Source organism: Pan troglodytes, chromosome 19 (genome assembly GCF_028858775.2).
Source record: "Pan troglodytes isolate AG18354 chromosome 19, NHGRI_mPanTro3-v2.0_pri, whole genome shotgun sequence".
NCBI lineage: Eukaryota > Metazoa > Chordata > Mammalia > Primates > Hominidae > Pan > Pan troglodytes.
In genome coordinates, this window is record NC_072417.2 from 60,840,681 (window position 1) to 60,863,905 (window position 23,225).

At 43.6% G+C, this 23,225-nt stretch overlaps 1 protein-coding gene across 2 annotated transcripts in view; it reads right to left on the minus strand.

Moving 5' to 3' along the window:
• The window catches only part of GLP2R (glucagon like peptide 2 receptor), a 65,809-nt gene that overhangs the window by 28,971 nt on the left and 13,613 nt on the right, over positions 1–23,225 (minus strand). Inside the window, exons 4-9 of one of the 2 annotated variants that reach the window (XM_523787.8) lie at positions 20,007–20,128; positions 8,083–8,189; positions 5,127–5,280; positions 2,608–2,767; positions 1,510–1,570; positions 621–690 (exon numbers count right to left, since the gene is read on the minus strand). In XM_523787.8, the coding sequence (XP_523787.4) occupies positions 621–690; positions 1,510–1,570; positions 2,608–2,767; positions 5,127–5,280; positions 8,083–8,189; positions 20,007–20,128 (674 nt within the window). The remainder of the gene's footprint in view (positions 1–620; positions 691–1,509; positions 1,571–2,607; positions 2,768–5,126; positions 5,281–8,082; positions 8,190–20,006; positions 20,129–23,225) is intronic. The other variant, XM_016932394.3, reaches the window with a different exon arrangement.

Genomic DNA, 23,225 nt, shown 5'->3' on the forward strand with positions numbered 1-23,225 from the left:
CTTTCTGCCCCTTCCTGCTAGCTTCTTTGACAGTTCTCATTCTCACACCCTATTATCTAAAGGAATTTTTGACTCTGGATTGGCCATCCCTTTCCATTCCAAATATTCTGGATCACAATGATTAAAGGTCCTTCCTCCCTAAGGTCTCAGAGTAGCATCTACATCTTGATTCTAAGCTGCATCACAATTTTGGGTTAATATTAATTGTGTGTTTTCTTCCTCTAAAAGAAGTTCCCTTAGTCTCTTCCTCCCTCCTGCGGATGGTGTTAGGATATAAGCCGATACCCCTGCTATTCTGGGTTCCTCCATGACTAAAGGCATTGGTATCCTCAGGGCCTTGCACATATCTCAGCCCTTCAATACAGGAGCACAGAGCTGACTGCAGGTCTCTTTACACAGTTCGAAGACCCAGAGAGAAGGAGGCTTACAATGTAACTCCAAATTGAGGTACTGAACCAGAGCAAGAAACTTCTAACTTCTCATTCAGCAGAAAATGCTCATAGTTCAGCTTCTCTCTCTCAAGGGATCAGAGAACCTGGGGGACAGGAGTCGGGTGGGGTGGGGGGATTCCCCACAGCTGCTAGGCTCAGAGACAAAGAGGTGGATGGGATGGTCCTTACTGTTACACAGAGCATCATGGGTCCTCGGATGATCCACCAGATTTTCTTATTCCCATTTGTTGTCCAGCACCTAAGGTCAACAGTAGAAGCAGGCAGTAGAAGACTTAAAAACAAGAGGAGGTTGAAAGTCAAAGCCTCATGCTCTCTGGAAGAAGGATGCTTGCACTCAAGCCCTACTTCCCACCAATCAGTCCCCTGAGGGGTGGGAGAGGCAGAAGAGAGAACCCAAATCCCTTCCTGTTAGTACTGGTACAGTTTACTTTCCTTACCATTAAATTGCTCTTCAGTGGTAACAGCCTAGTGTGTATATCTTTCCAAAATTTTCCTCCATGTTCATACAAACATAAATTCCTAATTACGTAGTTTTTTTGTGTGTGCTATTTGGAGGAAAAAAATGGGATCACACAATATACGTTTCAGCAATAGGCTTAAAATAGGCTGTTGAGAATCAGTACCTAAAAGTTCCCATAATAACGAACTTGCTTTTCTTTAAGTAGCTTCATAATATTCTGCAATATAGGTATATTACAGTTTGTTCAATGATTCCCATATTGATGAGCATTCAGTGGTTTTTTGTTTGTTTAGTTTTGCTAATTTTTTTTCTCACTGTGAGCAATACTGCAGTAACCATTCTTGTATTTTTGTCCTTACATACCCAGGGCAGCTAACCTATACAGCATCTTTGAGCTAATTTGCATGTGTAACTAAATTAATAAACTAATTGCTATAAGATCTCTGATTATTTTATCTCCCATTCCTAAGAATATTCTAGATGGCCAAAATGAGAAGGGATAGATATTTTCTATGGTAAAATGATGTCATTCTTTGTATTTAGGCATGCCTGGGAATTACCGGCTCATGAAAGAATAACACCCGGTGAATTACCTACCCTGTGTTCTCCAGGTGTGCACGGGCGAAACCCCAGGGTACAACAAATAGCACAGGGAAGGCTGGGGAGAAAACACAGGGAAATGTAGTTAGGAGTTGGTTGGCCAAACCTGCTTGCCTCCCACCACAGCGGATGAGGCTAACCACAGGTGGTTACAACATCAAACCTAACATCATGGAGTTGTGGACTGTGAGAGCTGGAGAGACCCAGGGTGGCACATGGCCCATCCATTGTTTTACCACCCAAGAAACCAGGGCCCAGAGGGGGAAAGCGACTGGATACTTGTCACAAAGCAGCTGAGAATAAATCCAAGGATATTAACCCGAATCTCCTGAATTACTGGCCCAGGTTATTTCCTCTGAATCCTGCAGCACCAAATTCTCCAAAGGGTTTGTGGAGGTAGGGGGTCCAAATCTAGATACTCTTGGTCATATTTTTTTAATCAGAAAACTCTTCTTGAAGACCTGGTATTATGGACTAAATGTAGGTGTCCTCCCAAAAGTCAGATGTTGAAGCCCTACCCCAGTGATGGCATTTGGAGACAGAGCCTTTGGTAGTACTTACTTAGGTTTAGCTGAGATCATGAGGGTGGGGTCCTCATGACAGGATTAGTGCCCTTTTAAAAAGAGAACAGAGAGCTTGCTTTCTCACTCTCCTCACCATGTGAGAATACAGGAAGAAGGCAGCTGACTGCAAGCCAGGAAAAGAGCCCTCACCAGAACCCAACCATGGTGAACTTCCCACCCTCCAGAACCATAGGAAATCAATGTCTGTTATTTAAACTACACAGGTATTTTGTTTTGACATTCCAAGCAGACTAATAGAGTTGGGGACAGGGTAGGAGGAATATCATCAGATTCCACCAAAGACTTTCTCAATTTTTGAACGTGTCCATTGGGCTGTTGGGCCTATGGCACCTGTGCACATGTGTGCATTTGTGTGCACACACATACCCCTCTTCAAAGCTCCCTGTCTTTGAGGACTTATATGTCCCAGAAGCAACCTCCAGTTAGGTTTCTAAGTCCAACTAAAGTCTCTATCGGGCTCCCATATTTTGATGGATCCCCAGGAAAGGAAGCTGAAGGTCAGGTCACTCACCCCAACCCAACAGCAGGTATCTGGGCCACAGCCGCCTCTCAGGAAGCACTGTGGGCTCCAGCAGCGTGTGGAGGTAGAGGCCTTCAACCAGCAGCCATAAGTAATTGGCACCCACAAAGTAGTGCAAGAGAACCTGGACTGAGCGGCAGGAGGTGGACATCTGCAGAGGACAAAACACCTGAGGGTGAGTCCAGGCTCCCCTGCATCTGATCCCAAGTTGGGGGAGAAGGGCCTCCCAGGGACAACCTCTCCCTCTTTTTTTTTTTTTTTTTTTTTTTGAGACAGAGTCTCACTCTGTTGCCAGGATGGAGTGCAGTGGTGCAATCTCAGCTCACACTGCAACCTCCAGCTCCCTGGTTCAAGTGATTCTCCTGCGTCAGCCCCCCGAGTAGCTAGGATTACAGGCAAGTGCCACCACACCTAGCTAATTTTTGTATGTGTATATATATATATATTTTTTTTTTTAGTAGACACAGGGTTTCACCATGTTGGCCAGGATGGTCTCAATCTCCTGCCCTCGTGATCCACCCGCCTTGGCCTCCCAATGTGCTGGGATTGCAGGTGTTAGCCACCGTGCCCGGCCCCCTCCCTCTTAACTCTGTTCTCTCCCAGACCTTTGCTGACCATCTCAGGGAGGTTGGCAATAATATCAAAATATGAAGGAAGGAGGGCTTCAGGTAGGTGTTCAAGGACAGCCTCCTCCTTAACATTCTAGACATTTTTAGACAAACAAAAATGTAGAAAATTCACCATCAGCAACTGCCCTAATGGAAACACTGAAGAGTACTCTAACCTCAGTTCAATTAAGCTAAAATCAATAACTAAAAAATTTTCATATGATTGGAAATTAGAAAATAGACTTCTAAGCAATCCATGGATCAAAGAAAAAATTGAAACAGAAATTAGAAATTATTTCTTAACTGAATGTAAAGAAAATATCGCATGAACTTACAGCATATGGTTAATACCAAACCTTATATAATAAAACGTATAGCCTTAAGTGCATTTTTTAAAAAAGAAAAAAGCTGAATATCAATTATTTTAAGGATCATGTAAAAAAAAGTTAGAAAAAGAATAGCAAATTAAGCCCAAAGAAAGTACATGGAAGGAAATAATAAAAGCAGAAGTTAATGAAATAGAGAACATGAGATAAAGATAATCAACAATGCCAAAAGTTTATTCTTTGAAAAGTCCAATAAAGTTGAGAAACTTGTTGCCAACATGATCAAAGGGTAGAAAAAAGAGCAAAGATACAAATAATCAATATCAGGAATGAAAATGAGAACACTCTTACAGATCCAATGGACTTGAAAAAGATCCAAAGAGAATATCATGAACAATATTATGCCAATAAATTCGAACAGTTAGACGAAATAGATGAATTCCTAGAAAAACTCATTTGCTATAGCTGACAGAAGAAATAGAATCTGGATATAAGATTCGTAATTAATCCATAGTTTAAAACTTACCAATAAAGAAACCTCTGGGTCCAAAATGCTTAATTGGCACAATCTATCAAACATTTAAGGAAGAAATAATACTTATCTTTAATACATTCTTCCAGAGAATAGTGAAAGAGGAAACCAGTTCTAATTTGTTCTAAGAGGCTAGCACAAATTTGATCCCCAACCTAACAAAGGCATTACAAGCCAATCTTTCTCATGAATGTCAACAAGGAAATACTCAACAAAACACAGTATTAGCGAACTAAAGACAGCAACTTAGGAGAAAGAAAATAATATGTCAAAACCTAGTTGGATTATTCCAGGAATGCAAGGTTAGTTTAATAGGTTACTGCATCATTAGCAGGATAAAGGAAAAACTATCTCAATAGAAGCAGATTTCAATGTGAAAAAGCATTGCTACTTTAAGAAAATAGTACAATTGTCCCTCAGTATCCTTGGGGGATTGTTTCTAGGACCCCCTGTGGATACCAAAATCCACAGATGCTCAAGTCCCTTCTATAAAATGGTGGAGTATTTGCCTATAACCTATGCACATCCTTTCATATACTTTAAATCATCGCTAGATTGCTTATAATACTTAATGCAATGTAAACGCTATGTGAATAGTTGTTATACTGTATTGTTTAGGGAATACTGACAAGGAAAAAAAAGTCTGTACATGTTCAGGTCAGACGCAATCACCCTTTTTATTCCCAGGTATCTTCTATCCCCAGTTGGTTAAATTCATGAATGCAGAACTCACGGATACAGAGGGCCAGCTACAATTGTAAAATACGTTGATCTGGTCCAATTCTTTTGTTTGCACATGAAGAAATTCCCACCCAAGGACATACAGCAGCCATGGTGAACCCTTCTGCTTTTGGTTTCTTTCACCTGGCCTGCTCTTGGCAGGTGGTGGTTTTGTTAAGTCACGTACTGCTTCTCTAGCCAGAAAGTCTTGGAAACCCTCTTATCTCCCCCTGCCCCTCCCTAGTTCCATCTGCCTGCCTTCTGATTCCCAGTACTGACCCATCAGATGGGGAGTCCAGTTTAAACAGTGGGGAAGGGGATTACCTCTGACAGGTAGGACATCCACCCATTCTCATTGTCAGGCCTCTTGGAGTAAGAGTTGTAGAAGACGACGTCCTTCACCAGTACAGCCAGGGTTCTCAGGATGAAAGAAGCAAACAAGTTCATGTGGATATAGTTGCGCGTGCAGTGGAGTTTTCTGTGCGAGGAGAAAACCAAATGCCTTCCCTTAGGAAAGAATGGCTCCAACCAACAGGCCTCTGCCTTTTATGCCTGTGTATCTATCACTAAAGACAGAGGGTCATAATATAGGCTGCAGAGCTGGACTGCTGGATTATGTGACCGTAAATCTCTGTGCCTCAGTTTCGTCATTTGCAAAATGAGAGTAATAATAGTTATCACTGGCCAGGCGCGGTGGCTCACACCTGTAATCCCAGCACTTTGGAGGCCGAGACAGATGGATCATGAGGTCAGGAGATCGAGACCGCCCTGGCCAACATGGTGAAACCCCGTCTCTACTAATAATATAAAAATTAGCTGGGTGTGGTGGCATGTGCCTGTAATCCCAGCTACTTGGGAGGCTGAGGCAGGAGAATTGCTTGAACCAGGGAGTCGGAGGTTGCAGTGAGCCTAGATCACGCCACTGCATGCCAGCCTGGCAACAGAGCGAGACTCCGCCTCAGAAAAAAAAAAAAATAACTATCACCTACAAAACATCTTCAACATGCCAGCCGTGTTCTAAATCATTTACATACGCAGCTACATTTGAGTATTCTTACTCCTTACCACCACTGGAGATATAGGAACCATTATTACCCTGATTTTATAAATGAAAGAATGAAAGCAGAAGGATGAAGTCATCTGTCCAAAGTCCCAGAGCAGTAAGTCACAGAGCTGAGATTCAGACACAGAAACTCTCAGGCCAGTCTCTTCTGCCTCTGAGGATAAGAGCACTTACCTCCAGGGGTTGTGGAATGATTAAATCCGTTAATCTGTGCACATAAGTATGTGTCCAGAAAAATGTTAGCTCTCATCACCTCTTCCTTATGCACCTGGGGTCTCCTGCAGACTCTTTGTGTGTGATGTGACATTGTGCATCCTTGCTGTCACCAGAGGAAAGCTGTGCTCCCTGGGCAGCACATACCCTGTCCTATTTTGCTTTAAAGCTATTGTTATATTTTTAATTTCTAAAAGGACCTGAGGCAGGTTCTTGTGTCTTAGGATTTATGAATTCTTCTCTCTAACTAGACTGGGGGCTATGTGAGGGCAGCGACTGGGCCTCACTTTTCCCCAAGCTTAGGCAGAACTGACACTTTGTTGTCCCAGGCTTGGCTGAAGTGACTTCCTACAGGGCTGGGCAGTTATTTTCTCCTGGCTTGGTCCTGGGACTTTGGGACAGGGCATGGAGGAAGGAGGTCACAGATAATCAGTGGGTACAAGTTGCAGAGTTCTCCCATAGCTCAAGCATGGTTCTCCCAATGGGGTAGATGGTCATGACTCTACCCTAGGAGCTGCAGAACATCTCAGGATTGAGTCACATGAGGCCCAACCCAGGGCTAGCAGAGCCCAGGTGGAGAGGCGCTCTGGAGCTGGTTTCCAGGTCTCCCACACCTATGTCAAATGCTCATTCTGCCACGTTATATCTGCTTACATTTCTGAGACCAGAGACAGCTTTGGATTGCTTTCTAGTGGGTCCATAAATGTCTCACTTGCCTGATTTCTAAAAGCATGATTTAGTAAAAGGCACACAGGCTTTGGAATACTGAAAGTTTAGGGAGTGAAAGTGCTCAGATCCTAGACTGCTTGTTTGTGATCCTGGCTTCATCACCCACCAGCCGGTGATCTTGGGCAAGTTACTTCATCTCTCTATATTTCAGTTAACTCACGTCTAAAGTGGGGGTAATAATAATGCTAACCTCCTAGGAATAGAATGAATCCTAATTTGAATTAGGGATGACATTTAAACGACTTAATGCATGTAATGCGCTTAGGAGTAAGCACTTAAATTTGATAGCTAATTGGCATCTGAGGGCCCTGAATTGAAATCCCAGCTCTTCCATCCATTTGTTTACCTTGGGGAAGATTCTTAATCTCTTTCGTAAAAAGAATGCCTCTGATTGAGTTGTAGTGGGAATGGGCTGTGGTGGTAATGGGTGTGATTAGGGATTTACACCAGGGCCAGGCGCACAGCAGGTGTCTAATCCAAAGGAGGTAAAGCTGTCAGGAGTCTTGGGTTCAAATTCTAGCTGTGTAGCCAACTGGCTTTATGGCCAGAGGTGACTCAATGCCTCTGACTGGGACATTGCCATCCCTTTCTTCCCCTTCATCTGCAAAATGGGATGGATGGGACTTAGCCTCTCTCAGGTCATTTCCAGCTTTGATGATTCATGACACATCCAGCCCAGTCTTCCAGTGCCTTCTAGAGGTAGCCAATGAGCAAATTACACAATACCATAGTTCCCCCATTATCCACACTTTTGTTTTCCACTGTTTTAGTTACCTGCAGTCAATCATGGTGCACTGCGGCTCAAAAATATTAAACGAAAAACTTCCAGAAATAAATAATTAAATAAATAGTTCATGAGTTTTAAATTATGTGCTGTTCTGAGTAAAGTGATGAAATCTAACCTTGACCAGCTCCATTCCTTCATCATCACAAAAAGAAGGGTGAACATAGTGTAATGATATTTAGAGAGAGGCCACATTCACATAACTCTTATTATAGTATAGCATTATAATTGTTCTATTTCAATATTGGTTATTGCTGTTAATCTCTCACTGTGCCTAATTTATAAATTAAACTTTATCAGAGGTATGTATGTATAGGAAAAAACATGGAGATAGAACCAAACATAGGGTTGGTTCTATCCCTGGTTTGAACACTATGTTTCGTTCTACCCCTGGTTTCAGGCATCTACTGGAACTCTTAGAACATATCCCCTGTAGATGAAGGAGGGCTACTATACCTGCCTGAACACATGTCTGCAGAAGTTCTACTCACCGAAGAAACAAGAGGAGGGTGAGAGCCAGGAAGAGGGAGATAAGAGAGAAGGAGTATCCCACGGTGTACATCAGCTGCAAGGTTGACAGCAAGGCATAACGATCCACCTGAACACAGAGGAAGAGCAGACATGACCACTAAGCCATGGGGCTATGGCCACAACCCCCAGCTCCACACCCAGGGCCACCAAGGGCCTAGGCATGGACTCCCAACATTTTTTTAAACGTTTCCTTCCCAATCCTTGTTGACACCCAAATAGGGTAGTTTAGATTGCTCTCTGGTACATCTCAGAGGCCAAGGAGCCTTAACAAGTGAAGAGCCCACGGTGGGTCTCACCCCTGTGACTGGGCCCACAGCCCAGCACTGATACACCAAGAGCCACAATATCATAAAGGAATTGTGTTCAGAACAAGAGGGTGCCTTGGGAATGAGAACAGGCTCTTTGCCCTTGGGAGCACTGTCCCTAGGGTCTATGGGTCCTTCCTTCTGGAGGACAGGGCCAAATTTCTGTCTGAATGTTTCCTTTCTAAAGTAAGTCTTCATAGATGACCTCTTGGAAGAAGACTCAATGAAACATTGCAATATTTTCTCTGAGTCCCAGGTCGCCTGATTGTGAACAAAGGATAATTTACTAGAAATTTTGTGTTATTAAATGTGATTTTTTGTTCTATGTTCATGAGAGATTTTGGTCTGTAGTTTTATTTTCTTGTAATGTGTTTGTCTGGTCTTGGCCACATAGCTGAGTTGGGAAGTAGTTCCTCCTTTTCAATTTTCTGGAGAGTTCATGTAGAATTGGCATTATTTTAACTTTATATATTTGGTAGAATTCACCATTGGAGTTAAATAGGTCCGAGGTTTTTCTCTGTGAGAGAATTTTAACTACAAGGCAATTTTAATAATAGATATAGGACTATTATGGTTATCCATTCCTTCTTTAGTGAAATTTTGTAGTTCGTTTCTTTTAAAAAAATTATTGTATCCAACATGTAGAAATTATTGGCAAAAAGGCATTCATAAAAATCTCTTATTATCCTTTTAATGTCTATAAAGTATCAGTAGTGATGTTCCTTCTCTCTTAATATAACTCCTGACCTCTCTCTCACTTTCTCTCTCTCATCTTTAATTCTTTCCCTTTTTTAAGTTCATCTTTCTAGAGGTTTACCAAATTTATTGATCTTCTTAAGTAACCAAGTTTGGCTGGTGTGATTCCGTCCTGTACAGCTGTTCCCTGGAGCAGCAGTCATTTATCTCTGTCCACCTTTTCTCCCACCTAAGTACGTGCCACCACCCCATGGAGGACTCAATGGAGATGGACATGAGCCCCCGGAGGCCCCAGAACTATGTTTTCAGTTGTGAACTAAAGGCCAACAAAGATGATCCCTTTAAGATGGACAATGATGAAAAGGAACACCACTTATCTTTAAGAATTGTCAGTTTAGGGGCTGGTGCAAAGGATGATTGCACATTGTTGACGCAGAGACAATGAATTATGAAGGCAGTCCAATTAAAGTAACACTGGCAACTTTGAAAATGTCTGTACAGCCAATGGTTTCCAAGGGGGCTTTGAAATCACACCACCCATGGTCTTACAGTTGAAGAGTGTGGTTCAGGGCAGATGCCTATTAGTGGACAGCACTTAGGAAGATGCAGATTCAGAAGATGAAGAGGAGGAGAATGTGAAACTCTTAAGTATATCTGGAAAGTAATCTGCCCCTGGAGGTGGTAGCAAGTTTCCACAGAAAAAATTAAAACTTCCTGCTGATGAAGAAGATGATGATGATGAAGATGATGATGTTGAAGAAGATGATGATTTTGATGAGGAAACTGAAGAAAAAGCACCAGTGAAGAAATCTATGAAACATTCCAGGCAAAAATGCACAAAAATCAAACCAGAATGGAAAAGACTCAAAACCATCAACACCAAGATTAAATAACCAAGTTTGGGTTTTATTTATTTATTTTCGTATTGTCTTTCCGTTTTCCATTTAATTAAATTCTATTCATACTTTGTAATTATTTTCTTTTGCTTACTTTGAGTTTAATTTGCTGAGGTTTTTTTCCTAGTTTCTTAAGATGGAAGTTAGGCCACTGACTTGATATTTTTCCAATTTTCTAATATAAGAATGCTATAGATTGGATAAAGAAAATGTGGCACATATACACCATGGAATACTATGCAGCCATAAAAAAAGAATGAGTTCATGTCCTTTGCAGGGGCATGGATGAAGCTGGAAGCCAACATTCTCAGCAAACTAACACAGGAACAGAAAACCAAATACCACACGTCCTCACTCATAAGTGGAAGTTAAACAATGAGAACACATGGACACAGAGAGGGGAACATCACACACGGGGGCCTGTCAGGGGGTTGGGGCCAAGGGGAGAGACAGCATTACAGCAAATACCTAATGCATGTGGGGCTTAAAACCTAGATGATGGGTTGATAGGTGCAGCAAACCACCATGGCACATGTATACTTATGTAACAAACCTGCCCGTTCTGCACATGTATCCCAGAACTTAAAGTAAAAAAAAAAACAAAAAACAAATGCTATACATTTCTCTCCATGACTGCTTTGGTTGCATCACAAAATTATTGGCATATTGTATTTTTGTCTTTATTTAGTTAAAATATTTACTAATTTATTTTATACTTTTTTACTTGACTTATGGGTTATTTAGAAGTATGTTGTTATTTTTTTTAATATTTGGGGAATTTTCCAAACAACTTACTGTTATTGATTTCTAATATATTTTGTGTGATTTTAAAAACTAAATTTATTTCTTTTTAGAACATTTTTTAAATGAGATAAAAATTTACCTTTATATGTACTATTTCTAGTGTTCTTCATTCCTTTTTGTAGATTAAAATGTCTATGTCGTATGTTTTTTTCTTTCTCTGTTATCATTTTTTGCAATGGTGGTCTGGAGGCAGAACTCTCAGTGTAGACTTTGAGCTCTTCCGGATCAATCCCAACCACGTTTCTCTCTAGAATTATTCTCTATGGACTTCATCTAGATCCCTACAATCTTGTCAGTCTCCAACTGTGCTTGTTTGCCTCTCCTTGAAACTAAGTCTTTCCCTCTAAGACCAGCACAAACCTACCCCCTATAAGAAATCCTCAAATGTCTCTCTGCTTATTGTCAACTCTTATTGTCAAAGTACTTGTGGTTTGTTTCACAAATAGGGTGTCAATTGTATTATTCAATAATGCTTTGCTTTCATTCATCTTGTCTTTCCAGATAGACTATGAAACACCTTGAAAGTAAAGAAGTGTTTTGTGCTTCTGCACACAGAGTGGTGTAGTTTCTTTAAATTGACTATTTCTGTGGCATATCAAGACATTACTGGGTCGAATAGCATGATTTATTTTATTGGAGATACCAGGCTAACACATTTGATTAAATAACCTAACTGTTTCTAAATTATGATTTTTAAAACACGTGTGTGTTTTGTGCTTTCTAGGAACAAATTAGGGGACATGTCTTTTTTTTTTGTCTGTGTCCTAATTAGTTTGGGTTTCCAAGAAGCAGATGCTGAGACAAGAATTGGAATGCAGGCAGCTTGCATAGAAAGTGAAAAAAAAAATCAGCTGGGCATGGTCCTTCACAAGCCTGTAATCCCAGCACTTTGGGAGGCCCAGGCAGGCGGATCACCTGAGTTCAGGAGTTCGAGACCAACCTGGCCAACATGGCAAACCCCATCTCTACTAAAAATACAAAAATTAGCTGGGCATGGTGGTGTGCGCCTGTATTCCCAGCTACTCAGGAGGCTGAGGCAGGAGAATCACTGGAACCCTGGAGGTGGAGGTTGCAGTGAGCCAATATTGCACCATTGCACTCCAGCCTGGGTGAGAGAGAGAGATCCCGGCTCAAAAAAAAAAAAAAAAGTGAAAAAATCATCGGTAGGGTAAGGGAGCACTTAGGACAAATAAAGCATGGGTTATCAAGCCAGCTACCATGGTGGGAAGCTGGAGCTTAATCCCACTGGGGAAGCTCTGGAATCCTCAGAGCCAACTAACCCCAAGACCAAGGGAGTTGGTATAGAAACATACCAAATCTTGCCAGTCATCGATTGAAGGTGACTTCCAAGGCACATTAATTTCATGGCACTTATGGCCTGCATTTCAACGAACAAGTGGGCTTCAGGAACCAGAGAACCAGCAAAGAAATGCATGCACTTGTGGTAAGAAGTTAAGCAGCTGTGTACTGAATTTATTAGGGCAAGGGGATACGGGCAGGGCGCCAAGAGCACCTGCTACAGTTGGTTTAATTGTACTTTTTTACAGGATTTTGTTCAACTGTTCTCTACATTAAGGTCTCTAACAAAACCTGGCTACTTTCCTAGAGGCTCCAAAACATCAGGTCTCCAGCTCAGGCTTGGTACCAACAGGTGAATCTTATGTCACTTAGACACCTTTATGAGAAGCTTCCTAACCAATATGTGATACGCACCCAATGAGGAAACAGGTACTCTCATACATAGCTGAAGGGAGGACAAATGTATAACCCCGATGGCAATGTCTAACAAAATTATATATGCATCTGCCTTTAATCCAGTGATCCCACTTCTAGAAATCTTCCAAAAGATATACTGCCACAAATATGAGCCAACATACACATCTGAGATTATTCACTGTGGCAGTTTTAGGAATAAAATATTGGAAATAGGCTGGGCGCAGTGACTCATGCCTGCAATCCCAGCACTTTGGGGGGCCGAGGCGGGCGGATCACGAGGTCAGGAGATCAAGACCATCCTGGCTAATACGGTGAAACACTGTCTCTACTAAAAATACAAAAAAATTAGCCGAGCGTGGTGGCGGGCGCCTGTAGTCCCAGCTACTCGGGAGGCTGAGGCAGGAGAATGGCGTGAACCCAGGAGGCAGAGCTGGCAGTGAGCCGAGATCACGCCACTGCACTCCAGCCTGGGCAACAGAGCAAGACTCTGTCTCAAAAAAAAAAAAAAAAAAGAAAGAGAAAAAGATTGGAAATAACCCAGATGGTCATAGGACAGTGGCTGAACAAACTGGTGGATATGCTAAGTGAAATACTATCCAGCTGTAAGAGAGAGAGAGAAATATTTCTAGGGCAGAAAAGCTATAAAAGTTTGGGAAAACAATTGGAAAACATATTAAATATGGATGAAATAGGCCATGTGATAAAAATCACTGTTAATTTTACTTGGTTGAAATAATGGTAATGTAGTTGTGTAGAATGATGTCCTTAATCTTAGGAGGTACCCGATGAATTTAGGGGTGAAATCTCATGATGTCTACAAATTAGTTTTAAATATTTCAGAAAGAGAGAAACAGAGAGAAAGCAAATGTGGCAAAATGTTATTACATTTTGAATCTAAATACTGTGTATATGAGTGTCTACTATATTATTCTTTTAATTTTTCTATATGTTTCAATATTTCAAAATAAAATGTTGGAAAAATCATATATAATCAATGTATATATTATAAATTATATTAAAAATTTAAACGTATTATTAAAATTATATGCCACATATTAAAATTATATACAGATATATCAATTCATATGTATGTATTAATTAAATTATGTATTTAAGAACAGATGCACTTTTTAAAGGACAAAGTAAGGCATAATAATTTATTTTCATTCCATTAAACGCAATTCCATACTAAGTCATCTAAACACACTTGTTAATGCTTATGTGAGCGCACACACACACATACACAATCTCCTTTAAAAGTGCCATTTAACATGCATAAGGACCCCCAGCATCTCGTTAGTTGGAAGAACGTAACATATTTTGTTTGCCAAAACTCTGAAGGGCAAAGATTTACTAACACTGGCCTTTTTTGGGCAAAATTTCAACCCTCTATTAGAAACACAGGTAAACATGGCCAGAAGTTGTTTTTTTTGTTAAGTATTTGAATTCTTGGAAATATGGCCATTTGCAGAGGGGAGGAGGCAATGCTCTTGTCCTCACTTTTCCGAAGAGAGAAATCTTTACTTCCTGTCTTTGAAACTGCAGTTTTCAAATCTTGCTTAGCGCTCCCCATTTGCTGACTTGGGGATGGTGTTACTGTGTCCGCACACTTGTGGTTCTCAACCTTGGCTGCATATTAGAATCATCTGGGGAACTTTGGAACTAGTATTGATGGCTGGACCCCCCTACAGACCAATTGACTCAGAATTTGTGAAGCCATTCATGTAGTATTTATTAAGTGCCTACTGTATGCAAAGGCCACTGTGCACCTCAGTACTAGGTCAGAGGTTTGGGGGTGATAGTCAAATATAACTGTGACTTTGTTGTTGTTCTCAAACAGTTTGAAGCCCAGGAGAAAAAAAAAATACACAGTTTGCCTAATTCAAGGCATGCCATTAGCACAACTTTGATGTGAAAAAAGTCAGACAAATTCTTGAGATAAACCGGATCTAATCCAACTACAGGTGTCCTTCTGATCCCTTTAAGAGGTGTGATATCTCACACAGTAAAACTGTATAAGGATCACAGGATTCTGTTAACTCAAATCCAGTAGGAAAGTAAGAGGTTTAGACAGAATTCCCTGACGATGTGGAGTATCCAGTTGAAGGTTCTTCATGTCTGATGGAAGATTAGACACGGAATCTTGCTATGTTGAGCAGGCTGGTCTCAAACTCCTGTCCTCAAGCAGCCCTCCCGCCTCAGCCTCCCAAAGCACTGGGATTATACTTATGAGCCACTGCGCCTTGATGGAAGATTAGGATACACTTAAGGGAGCCAAGGACATGCCAACACCCACGAGGCTCTGAAGGAACAGAGCCCGAACCAGATGGCTCCTGTTAGACCAAATAGCTAGGTTATGAAACGTGTTGAACCTGAATACGATCAGCCTTCTCTAATGGACATGAACCTGGGGCTCAACTTGTTGGCAAGAGTGAAAAAAATCACACTGGTAGACCCAGTGGTATGGTCATCCTGGCTTGTGAGAACTGATTGGCAAATTTTCAGGGAACCAGTTGCAAAACATGAGCATTCTTAAAAATTAAATGATGGCCGGGCACGGTGGCTCACACCTGTAATCCCAGCACTTTGGGAGGCTGAGGCGGACAGATCACGAGGTCAGGCGTTCAAGACCAACCTGGCCAACATGGTGAAACCCCGTCTCCACTAAAAATACAAAAAATAGCCGGGTGTGGCAGCGTGCCCCTGTAGTCCCAGCTACTCTGGAGGCTGAGGCAGAAGAATCGCTTGAAACCGGAAGGCGGAGGTTGCAGTGAGCCGAGATCGTGCCACTGCATTCCAGCTTGGGCAACAAAAGCGAAACTCCGTTTCAAAAAAAAAGAAAAAAAAATTAAATGATGTAAATTTACAATGAATAAATTATATTCAGAATAAAAGCAATAAATACTCCAAATTCATCACTTCCTAATTACATTTCTACATGTCTGTGTTCAGTGCCACTGGGGTTATTTTTGCTGTTGTATCTGCATGAGGAGAAACATGTCTAACGCTGCGCTACTGTGCATACTCTGCGGTCACACTGGTAGCTTGAAATTGGCCATGGGGGGCATTAATGCCACCAAAATTGGCAAGTGTTAACAAATCATAGCCTTTCTTTCTTCAGGGGTGGAAGCAGGGAGCCTGTTGTTAACATTTACTAACACACCTACACCACTGGTATTGACAACCAGAACAAACAAATCTTGGTCTACAGGCAACCATGTCTCCTGAGATGGAAACCCCTACTTTCTTGGACCAGTTTGTCTCCTTAGTGTGAAAGTGTTTGTTTTGTGTCTTAATCTTGGCAAGGTTTGATCACACCACTACATTGACTAATGTTTTGTGTTAAATTCAGGTATAGAATTTTTTTATTTGTCCTCAATATTTATTATGAAAATTTCAAACTTACACCAAAGTTAAAGAAACTTTATAAAGAACATCTGTATATCCACCACTTAGATTCTAACATTAAACTGTTTTTTGTTTGTGCATTGTTTTTTGAGACAGAGTCTCACTCTGTCACCAAAGCTGGAGTGCAGTGGCACAATCGTAGTTCATTACAGTCTCAACTTCCTGGGGCTTAAGTGATCCTCCCACATCAGCCTCCCAAGTAGCTGGGACTACAGGTGCACACCACCACGCCCAGCTAATTTTTGTATTGTTTTTTTTAGAGATGGGGTTTTGCCGTGTTGCCCAGGCTGATCTCAAACTCCTGGGCTCCAGCAACCCTCCCACTTCGGCTTCCCAAAGTGCTGGGATTACAGGCCTGAGCCACTGCAGCTGGCCTCTAACAAACATTAAACTTTATGTGGCATCGCCCCATATCCACCCCTTGGTCTATCCCTCATATAGCGGTTTTTTAAATTACTTGCACAATCTGTATGTAATTGGTATTATTTAGAGAATATGACATATTAGAGGATCTAATAGGTTAGTATTAAGCTTCCAATATGAAACACATCAAAGCGTACTTGATTTTCAACTTTAAGTTGAAACCGTGATGAAAACAGTATTGACATATTTAGGAAAATTTAAGACTCAACATATAAAGTTGATGTATTCGATGAACTAGAATTATTTTAAAATAAGAAACATTTTCTTATTATAACAATTATTTAACATAGTTTAAATGTCTAAAGCATATCAAATGTAATAACGCAGCTTAAAATGTAAAAGGATATGTAAATAACTTGTTTGTGTCAACAAAAATTAATCAGAGACCTCTACGAAAGTAGATTAACTTACTAGATTTATAAATAGAATAATAAACTATATAAAATAGCATTGACCTTAATAACTTAACAAAAAGCTAGGTTTTTGGCTTTTGAAAGTCAAATGAAATATTACACACACACACACACGCACACACACACATAAATCCACCCAAATAGCCAATGCAGAAAAGCTACCATCACAGACACCAAAAAACTCACAATGACAAGTGAACTATGATCACAGCCCTAGGACTGAACCAGAGAGGCCAGGGAGGGAGAGAAGTGTTTGTAGGGTCCAGGGAAGATAGTCTGAAAAGAAAAGAAACGCAATAATCACAACTATCAAATGCCTATTGTGTGCCAGGAGGTGGACGAATCGCTCCACATTCATTGCCCTCTGAAGCCTCACAACTAAGCCTGCAAAGCGGGTATTTTCAGCCCCATCTTACAGATGCCTGCAGAGAGGCTATGTGGCTCAAGTGACAAGAATAGTGTTTCTAAAACTGAACTCCTTGCCTTCCCCTGTCCCCAGACTTTATTGTATAGAATATCTTTAACATTTAATGGGATAATATTTAAATGACTTTAGAGAGCTAAAGAATTCCAACTAAATCATGAAATAAAGCCACAATTCAGCCTGGGCAATATGGTGAAACCCTGTCTCTACAAAAAATACCAGATGTGGTGGTGTGCACCTGTAGTCCCAGCTGCTCAGGAGGCTGAGGTGGGAGGATCACTTGAGCCTGGAAGGTGGAGGCTGCAGTGGGCCATGATCGCATCACTGCACTCCACCCTGGGGAACAGAGACAGACTCTATCTAAAAAAAAAAGCCACAACTTGGGGGTGGCGGAGAGTGGGGGTGTTTTGCAGGTTCAAATTAGGGCACAGAATTAGGTAGAAAGGACCAGGCACGGTGGCCCATGCCTGTAATCCCAGCACTTTGGGAGGCCAAGGCGGGTGGATCACCTGAGGTCAGGAGTTCGAGACCAGCCTGGACAACATGGTGAAACCCTGTCTCTACTAAAGATATAAAAATTAGACGGGCGTGGTGGCACGCACCTGTAGTCCCAGGTACTTGGGAGGCTGAGGCAGGAGAATTGCTTGAACCCGGGAGGCAGAGGTTGCAGTGAGCCAAGATCATGCCATTGCACTCCAGCCTAGGTGACAGAGCGAGACTCTGCCTCACAAAAAAAAAAAAAAAAAAGAATTAGGTAGTAAAATATTGAGAATCCAAAGGGCAAGGCCTCTCCCTGTATCCTTCTCAGGGAGGGGCATTTTTAAGTCTCCTCAAGGGTCCAAGCCAGAAGCCTGCAATCTTGTTGTCCTTGGCTCTACCCTCTCACAGCCTCCAGCACCAGCCAGGTCCTCCCGTTTTGCTCCTCGGTAAACCTATGAGTCCACCCTCCCTCTTCTTCCACCCCTGGGCGCTCTCTTCCTATCTGGCCTGAGTTGCTGCCATGGTTCCTGCCTGTTGTCCCTGCCTTCTGCCTCCAGCATGGCCCCAGTCTCCAATCTCCATAACTAACTCATGTGTTGACAGGTTCACTCCTCTCCAATCTGCCAGGACAAACCTGTCAACACATAAGTTAGTTATGTCCCTCTCCTACTTCAATATGCAAAGTTCTAAGTCCTTCACCGGGCACAGGAGGCCTTCATCACCTACCTCTCCCGAGGCCTCTACCTCCACCTGTGTCCTCCTCAGGCCCTACCTCACCTGCCCAGCAGCACTCAAGGTGGCCCCAGAGCCCTGTGTGCTCTTTGACCCTAGGTGTGTTTCTCCCTCTTGCTCTCTCTCTTACTATGGCTGTCTCCTTCTCACCCTGCAGGGCTAGGCTTGAGCAGCCTTCCTGGTCCCCTGTCTGCATCAGTTTCCCCATCCTCCATGACCCTGGGCATCTGACACTTCCCTCCCAGCAACGATCACACTGTCCCTATGCCTCACGAGACTCTGAGCTCCCTGGAGGCAGTATCCACGTGCTATCCCCTGTTTATTCCCAGTGCCTGGTGCAAAAACCTAACCCTTCGTATATGCTTCATTACTGTTTGTGGCCTGACCATCGGAATGAAAGAAACCAAGGTGTGGCCGTAGATATCTGTCTGATCCCCAAACACCTGTTCCTCCGCTTTGTGCAGCCTCTTGCATTGCACTTTGAAGGAAAGTGAGCAGATGTTGGACAAACAGGAGGTCCTCAGGGAGAAGAGCAAGAGTCCAACGAGAAAGTATGGTGCAGAAGAATTCTGGAAAGAACACACGTGGAGAGAAGTCTGAAGCATGGATTTGTTTGTTCATCCAAAAAACCTTTCCTGGGAAGCCATGGGGACTTGCGGACCAGTTACTGTGGTAGACCCTGGGGATAGGGCAGGAGTGCCTGCATAGACCATGCTGACCGTGTACCAGGTTTTCTCCTAAGAAACTGATGTCTGATGACTAAATCCTCACAACGTCACATGTAGCAAATATGATCCCTGTGGCATGAATGAGGAAGCAGAGGCCCACGGAGATGAGGTAACTTGCACCAGGTTCACAGCCATGAAGAGCAGAGTCTGGATATGAATACACAGACTGTTCCTCTGAGCATGCCACAGAGCTGTGGAAAATCCCAAGGATAACGGACGTTTCGTTTCCCCTTTTGGGGGCTTATTAACATTCTTACTATTTGGAATGGAAATAGGGCTGCCTGACCCTAGACTCTGTGCTATGCCACTCCCTCGAGGCACACGAGTCCCCTGTCACCAGTGGATCTACATTCTGATAAGAGGGCTAGATAACAAATAAGCAACAGTGAGAATTTCAGGGAGGGGCAGGTGCCATAAAGGAGTCGAAGTGGGGAGTGGTGGGTGGTGGGTCGGGGGGATGTGGTAGGAAGGCAACCACAGAGGGCACTCTCTGGATTAGGTGACCCTGGAAGATCTCTCTTTGAAGGAGACATTTGGACTGAACCCTGGATGGTGAGAAGGAGCCGGCCACAGGGGAGCTGGGACAGGTGCTCCAGGCATGGGGAACAGCAAGCACAAATGCCAGGATCAATCCTGGAAGACTGACTTCTCTTAGGATTTTGCATGTCAGCCTAGTAGTGGAAGAAATTCCATGGCCGCCACAAGGGTTGCTGCTTTGCGGGACCTTCCTTAGCTTCCCCGGGGAGAGGCGCTGGAGAAGCCTCTTTGTGTGGCCCCTGGAGCCAGCAGGCCACTGGGGTGTCCCGAAGGAGGGTGGTTTGGACCCTGGATGCCTCCTCACTGAGCTGAGCAAACTCACGTTTTGCTTGAAGCTGTGGTTCTCGGAGCATTCGGAGTCATCCTGCCAAATATCCGTGGCGTTCTCTATCGTCTGCCAAGTCCCCTGAGCCAAGCAGTGTCTGTAGGCCCTTCCTGAGCTCTCTGAAAGTAAACAAAGCTCTGGAGGAAAGGTCAGAACACACAGCCCGTTCCCCTGAGCATGCCACAGAGCTGTGGAAAATCCCAGGGAGAAGGGATTTTCATTTCCCCTTTTGGGGGCTCATTAACATCCTCACTGTTTATTTGGGATGGAAAGGAAAACATGGAAGCTTCTCAATTTTGTAACACACCATGGTCTGCTAATGTCTGCTGTGTTTACCCAAAGTCTCTGGAGTTAGAACAGCCTCTGGTGACTCAGTGATGTTATAAGCCCTCCAAGGTTCAGCCCAGCTGGGAGACGCCAATCTGGGCTCCTGATGCTTGCTAGGTGGGGCATCTCTTCCTGAGGCTCATGCCATGCAAAAGAGAAAGTGGTGGGCACGTGGCTGACAGACTGGGGCTGAAGCCGGATGCTCCATCCATGCATGAGTGTGTCCTGGGTCTAGCTCTCCTAACCTCTAAGCCTTCCTGTGTTTTCATCAGGAACTGGGGATAATAATTGGTACCAACTCTCCATGATTTGGGAAAGGATTAAATGAAAGTGTATGTGAAAACGATGAGAAAAATCCCTCTGCCCATACAGACTGCCATTGTGACTCAGTCACATCTATCCCAGGAGACTCTCCCAGAAGGTCCTCCATCTGGAGGATTAGAGGCTGGGCTTGCAAACGAGAAGTCGAAATCTGTTGGTCCTTCCTAGTCCTGGCCCTGCATATCATGGGCCAACAGTAACTATATGCTGAATTTAATGAATGGACAACCAAAGGGTATAGCCCCCTACTCCCCTGACAGCTTTGCTAGGTAGGGTGTCTACTTGACATCTCAAACAACACACTCCAAACCACACTCTTTTTCTTCTTTTCAAAATCTGCTCCACCCACCTATTTTACCACCTCAGTGGATGGGAAACCCGTCCTTCCAATCCCCCGGCCCTAAACTTCAGAGTCACCCTCCCCTTCTGTCTCTCATAGCCTTCCTCAGGTCCTCTAGCTAATCTGTCATCCCTGCCTTCATCTGTACCCAGAATCTGACTGCCACTTTCACCTCCTGCTTCCATCCTGTGGAACCATCACCTCCCACCAGGAGATGGGACTCCTCTGACAGTCCTGCCCCTCACATCTGTGGGCAACCCAGCAGTCAGAGCAAGCTGAATAAAATATCAGCCACACAGGCCAGGCGTGGTGGCTCATGCCTGTAACCCCAGCACTTTGGGAGGTCGAGGTGGGTGGATCACCTGAGGTCAGGAGTTCGAGACCAGCCCGGCCAACATGGTGAAACCCTGTCTCTACTAAAAATACAAAAAAAAAAAAAAAAAAAAAAAAATTAGCCAGGCATGGTAGTGAGCTCCTGTAGTCCCAGCTACTAGGGAGGCTGAGGCAGGAGAATCGCTTGAACCTGGGAGGCAGAGGTTGCAGTGAGCTGAGATCACGCCATTGCACCCTAGCCTGGGTGACAGAGGGAGACTCTGTCTCAAAAAAAAAAAAAAAATTAGCCACATCATGTCATGCTTCTCTCCAAATCTTCCAAGGGCTTTCTGAGAAAAAGTCTTCTGGCCTTTCACTAAGCCCCCTGAGATCTGGCCCGTAACTCTCTGTTGTAACCTGTTGCTTCTCTCCCCTCTTCACCACAGCCACATCTGCCTACTTCTCTTCATGGAACAGGCCAGGCATGGTCCCCGCATAGAGCGCCATTGACCTGCTGTCTCCTTCCCTCCTGAACACCCTCCCTCTAAAACCTTTACCTTTTTTACATCTTCACCAAAATGTCACCTTGCCATCGAAGACTTCCTTAACTACCCAGTTTACAGGTGCAACACATCACCCCACTCCAACCATCCCATCCCTTCCCTTCCCCATCTTGTTTAACATAGATCACATTCAAACATAGTCTGCACTTATTTATGATGCTTATTGATAATTGTCTGTCTCTCCTGCAAGAATGTAAGCCCCACGAGGAGAGAGATCTTACTCGGTTTTTGTCACTAATATATCCCAAACACTTAAAAATAATGCATGGCATACAACAGGTGCTTCATAAGTATTAGTTGAATGAGTGAATGGTAAGAATGTCACTTGACACTTGCATTGTCTGTACTAGCCATAATGCTTTGTGCTGGGAATGCAAAGATACAAATAGGGCTCAGCTCTGGCTGGGGGAGTGCAAAGAAAAATCGCCGTAAACGATTATAAATGCTAAGACAGAAGACTGCACAGGTATAGAAGAGGCCTCAGAGGCCGGGTGCAGTGGCTCACGCCTGTAATCCCAGCATTTTGGGAGGCCAAGGCGGGAGGTTCACGAGGTCAGAAGTTCGAGACCAGCCTGGCCAACATAGTGAAACCCTGTCTCTATTAAAAATACACAAATTAGCTTGGTATGGTGATGTGTGCCTGTAATCCCAGCTACTCGGGAGGCTGAGGCAGGAGAATTGTTTGAACCCAGGAGGCAGAGGTTGCAGTGAGCCAAGATCGGCACACTCCAGCCTGGGCAACAGAGCAAGACTCTGTCTCCAAAAAAAAAAGAGGCTTCAGAAAGGCAGAGGGGAGAGGTCTGTAGTTGAGGGGAGAGGTCTGAGAAATCTTCTAGAAGGAGAAAAGGATTGAGCTGAGAATTACAAGGGGCTTTATAGGCAGAGGAGCATGGCCAGAGCCTGTGAGGAGGCCTCCTGGGCAGGTGTGCGAGCCAAGGTACTGAGTGGTAACAGCCGGACCAGATGCAGAGCCTGGGAGTTGCTCATTGGGCTGGAGTGCAGGGAACCCTGAACGTGGGGGAGAGTGCTAACGAGGTCAGCAGGGCCAGGCAGCAGGAGGTCTTGCATGCCATTTGTAGGAGTCGTGATGCTGGGGAGACAGAATGTGAATGATATTTTAGAAAGCTTTTCCAAAGGTGCCTGGAGGGGGCCAGATCTGAGGCAGGGACTGGAGAGGAGGCCATGGAGAAGCAGCAGAGGGTGCTGGTGAGCCCACAGCAGTGAGGGATGGAGGGGAGGAGGAGATGGAGGACCTGGCTACCCACTGGTTGAGATGTGGGCTTGGGTGGGGCCAGGTGGACCCTGAGACCATTCCTTAGATGGGGAAGAGAGGGGTAGAAGGAGGAGGAGGAG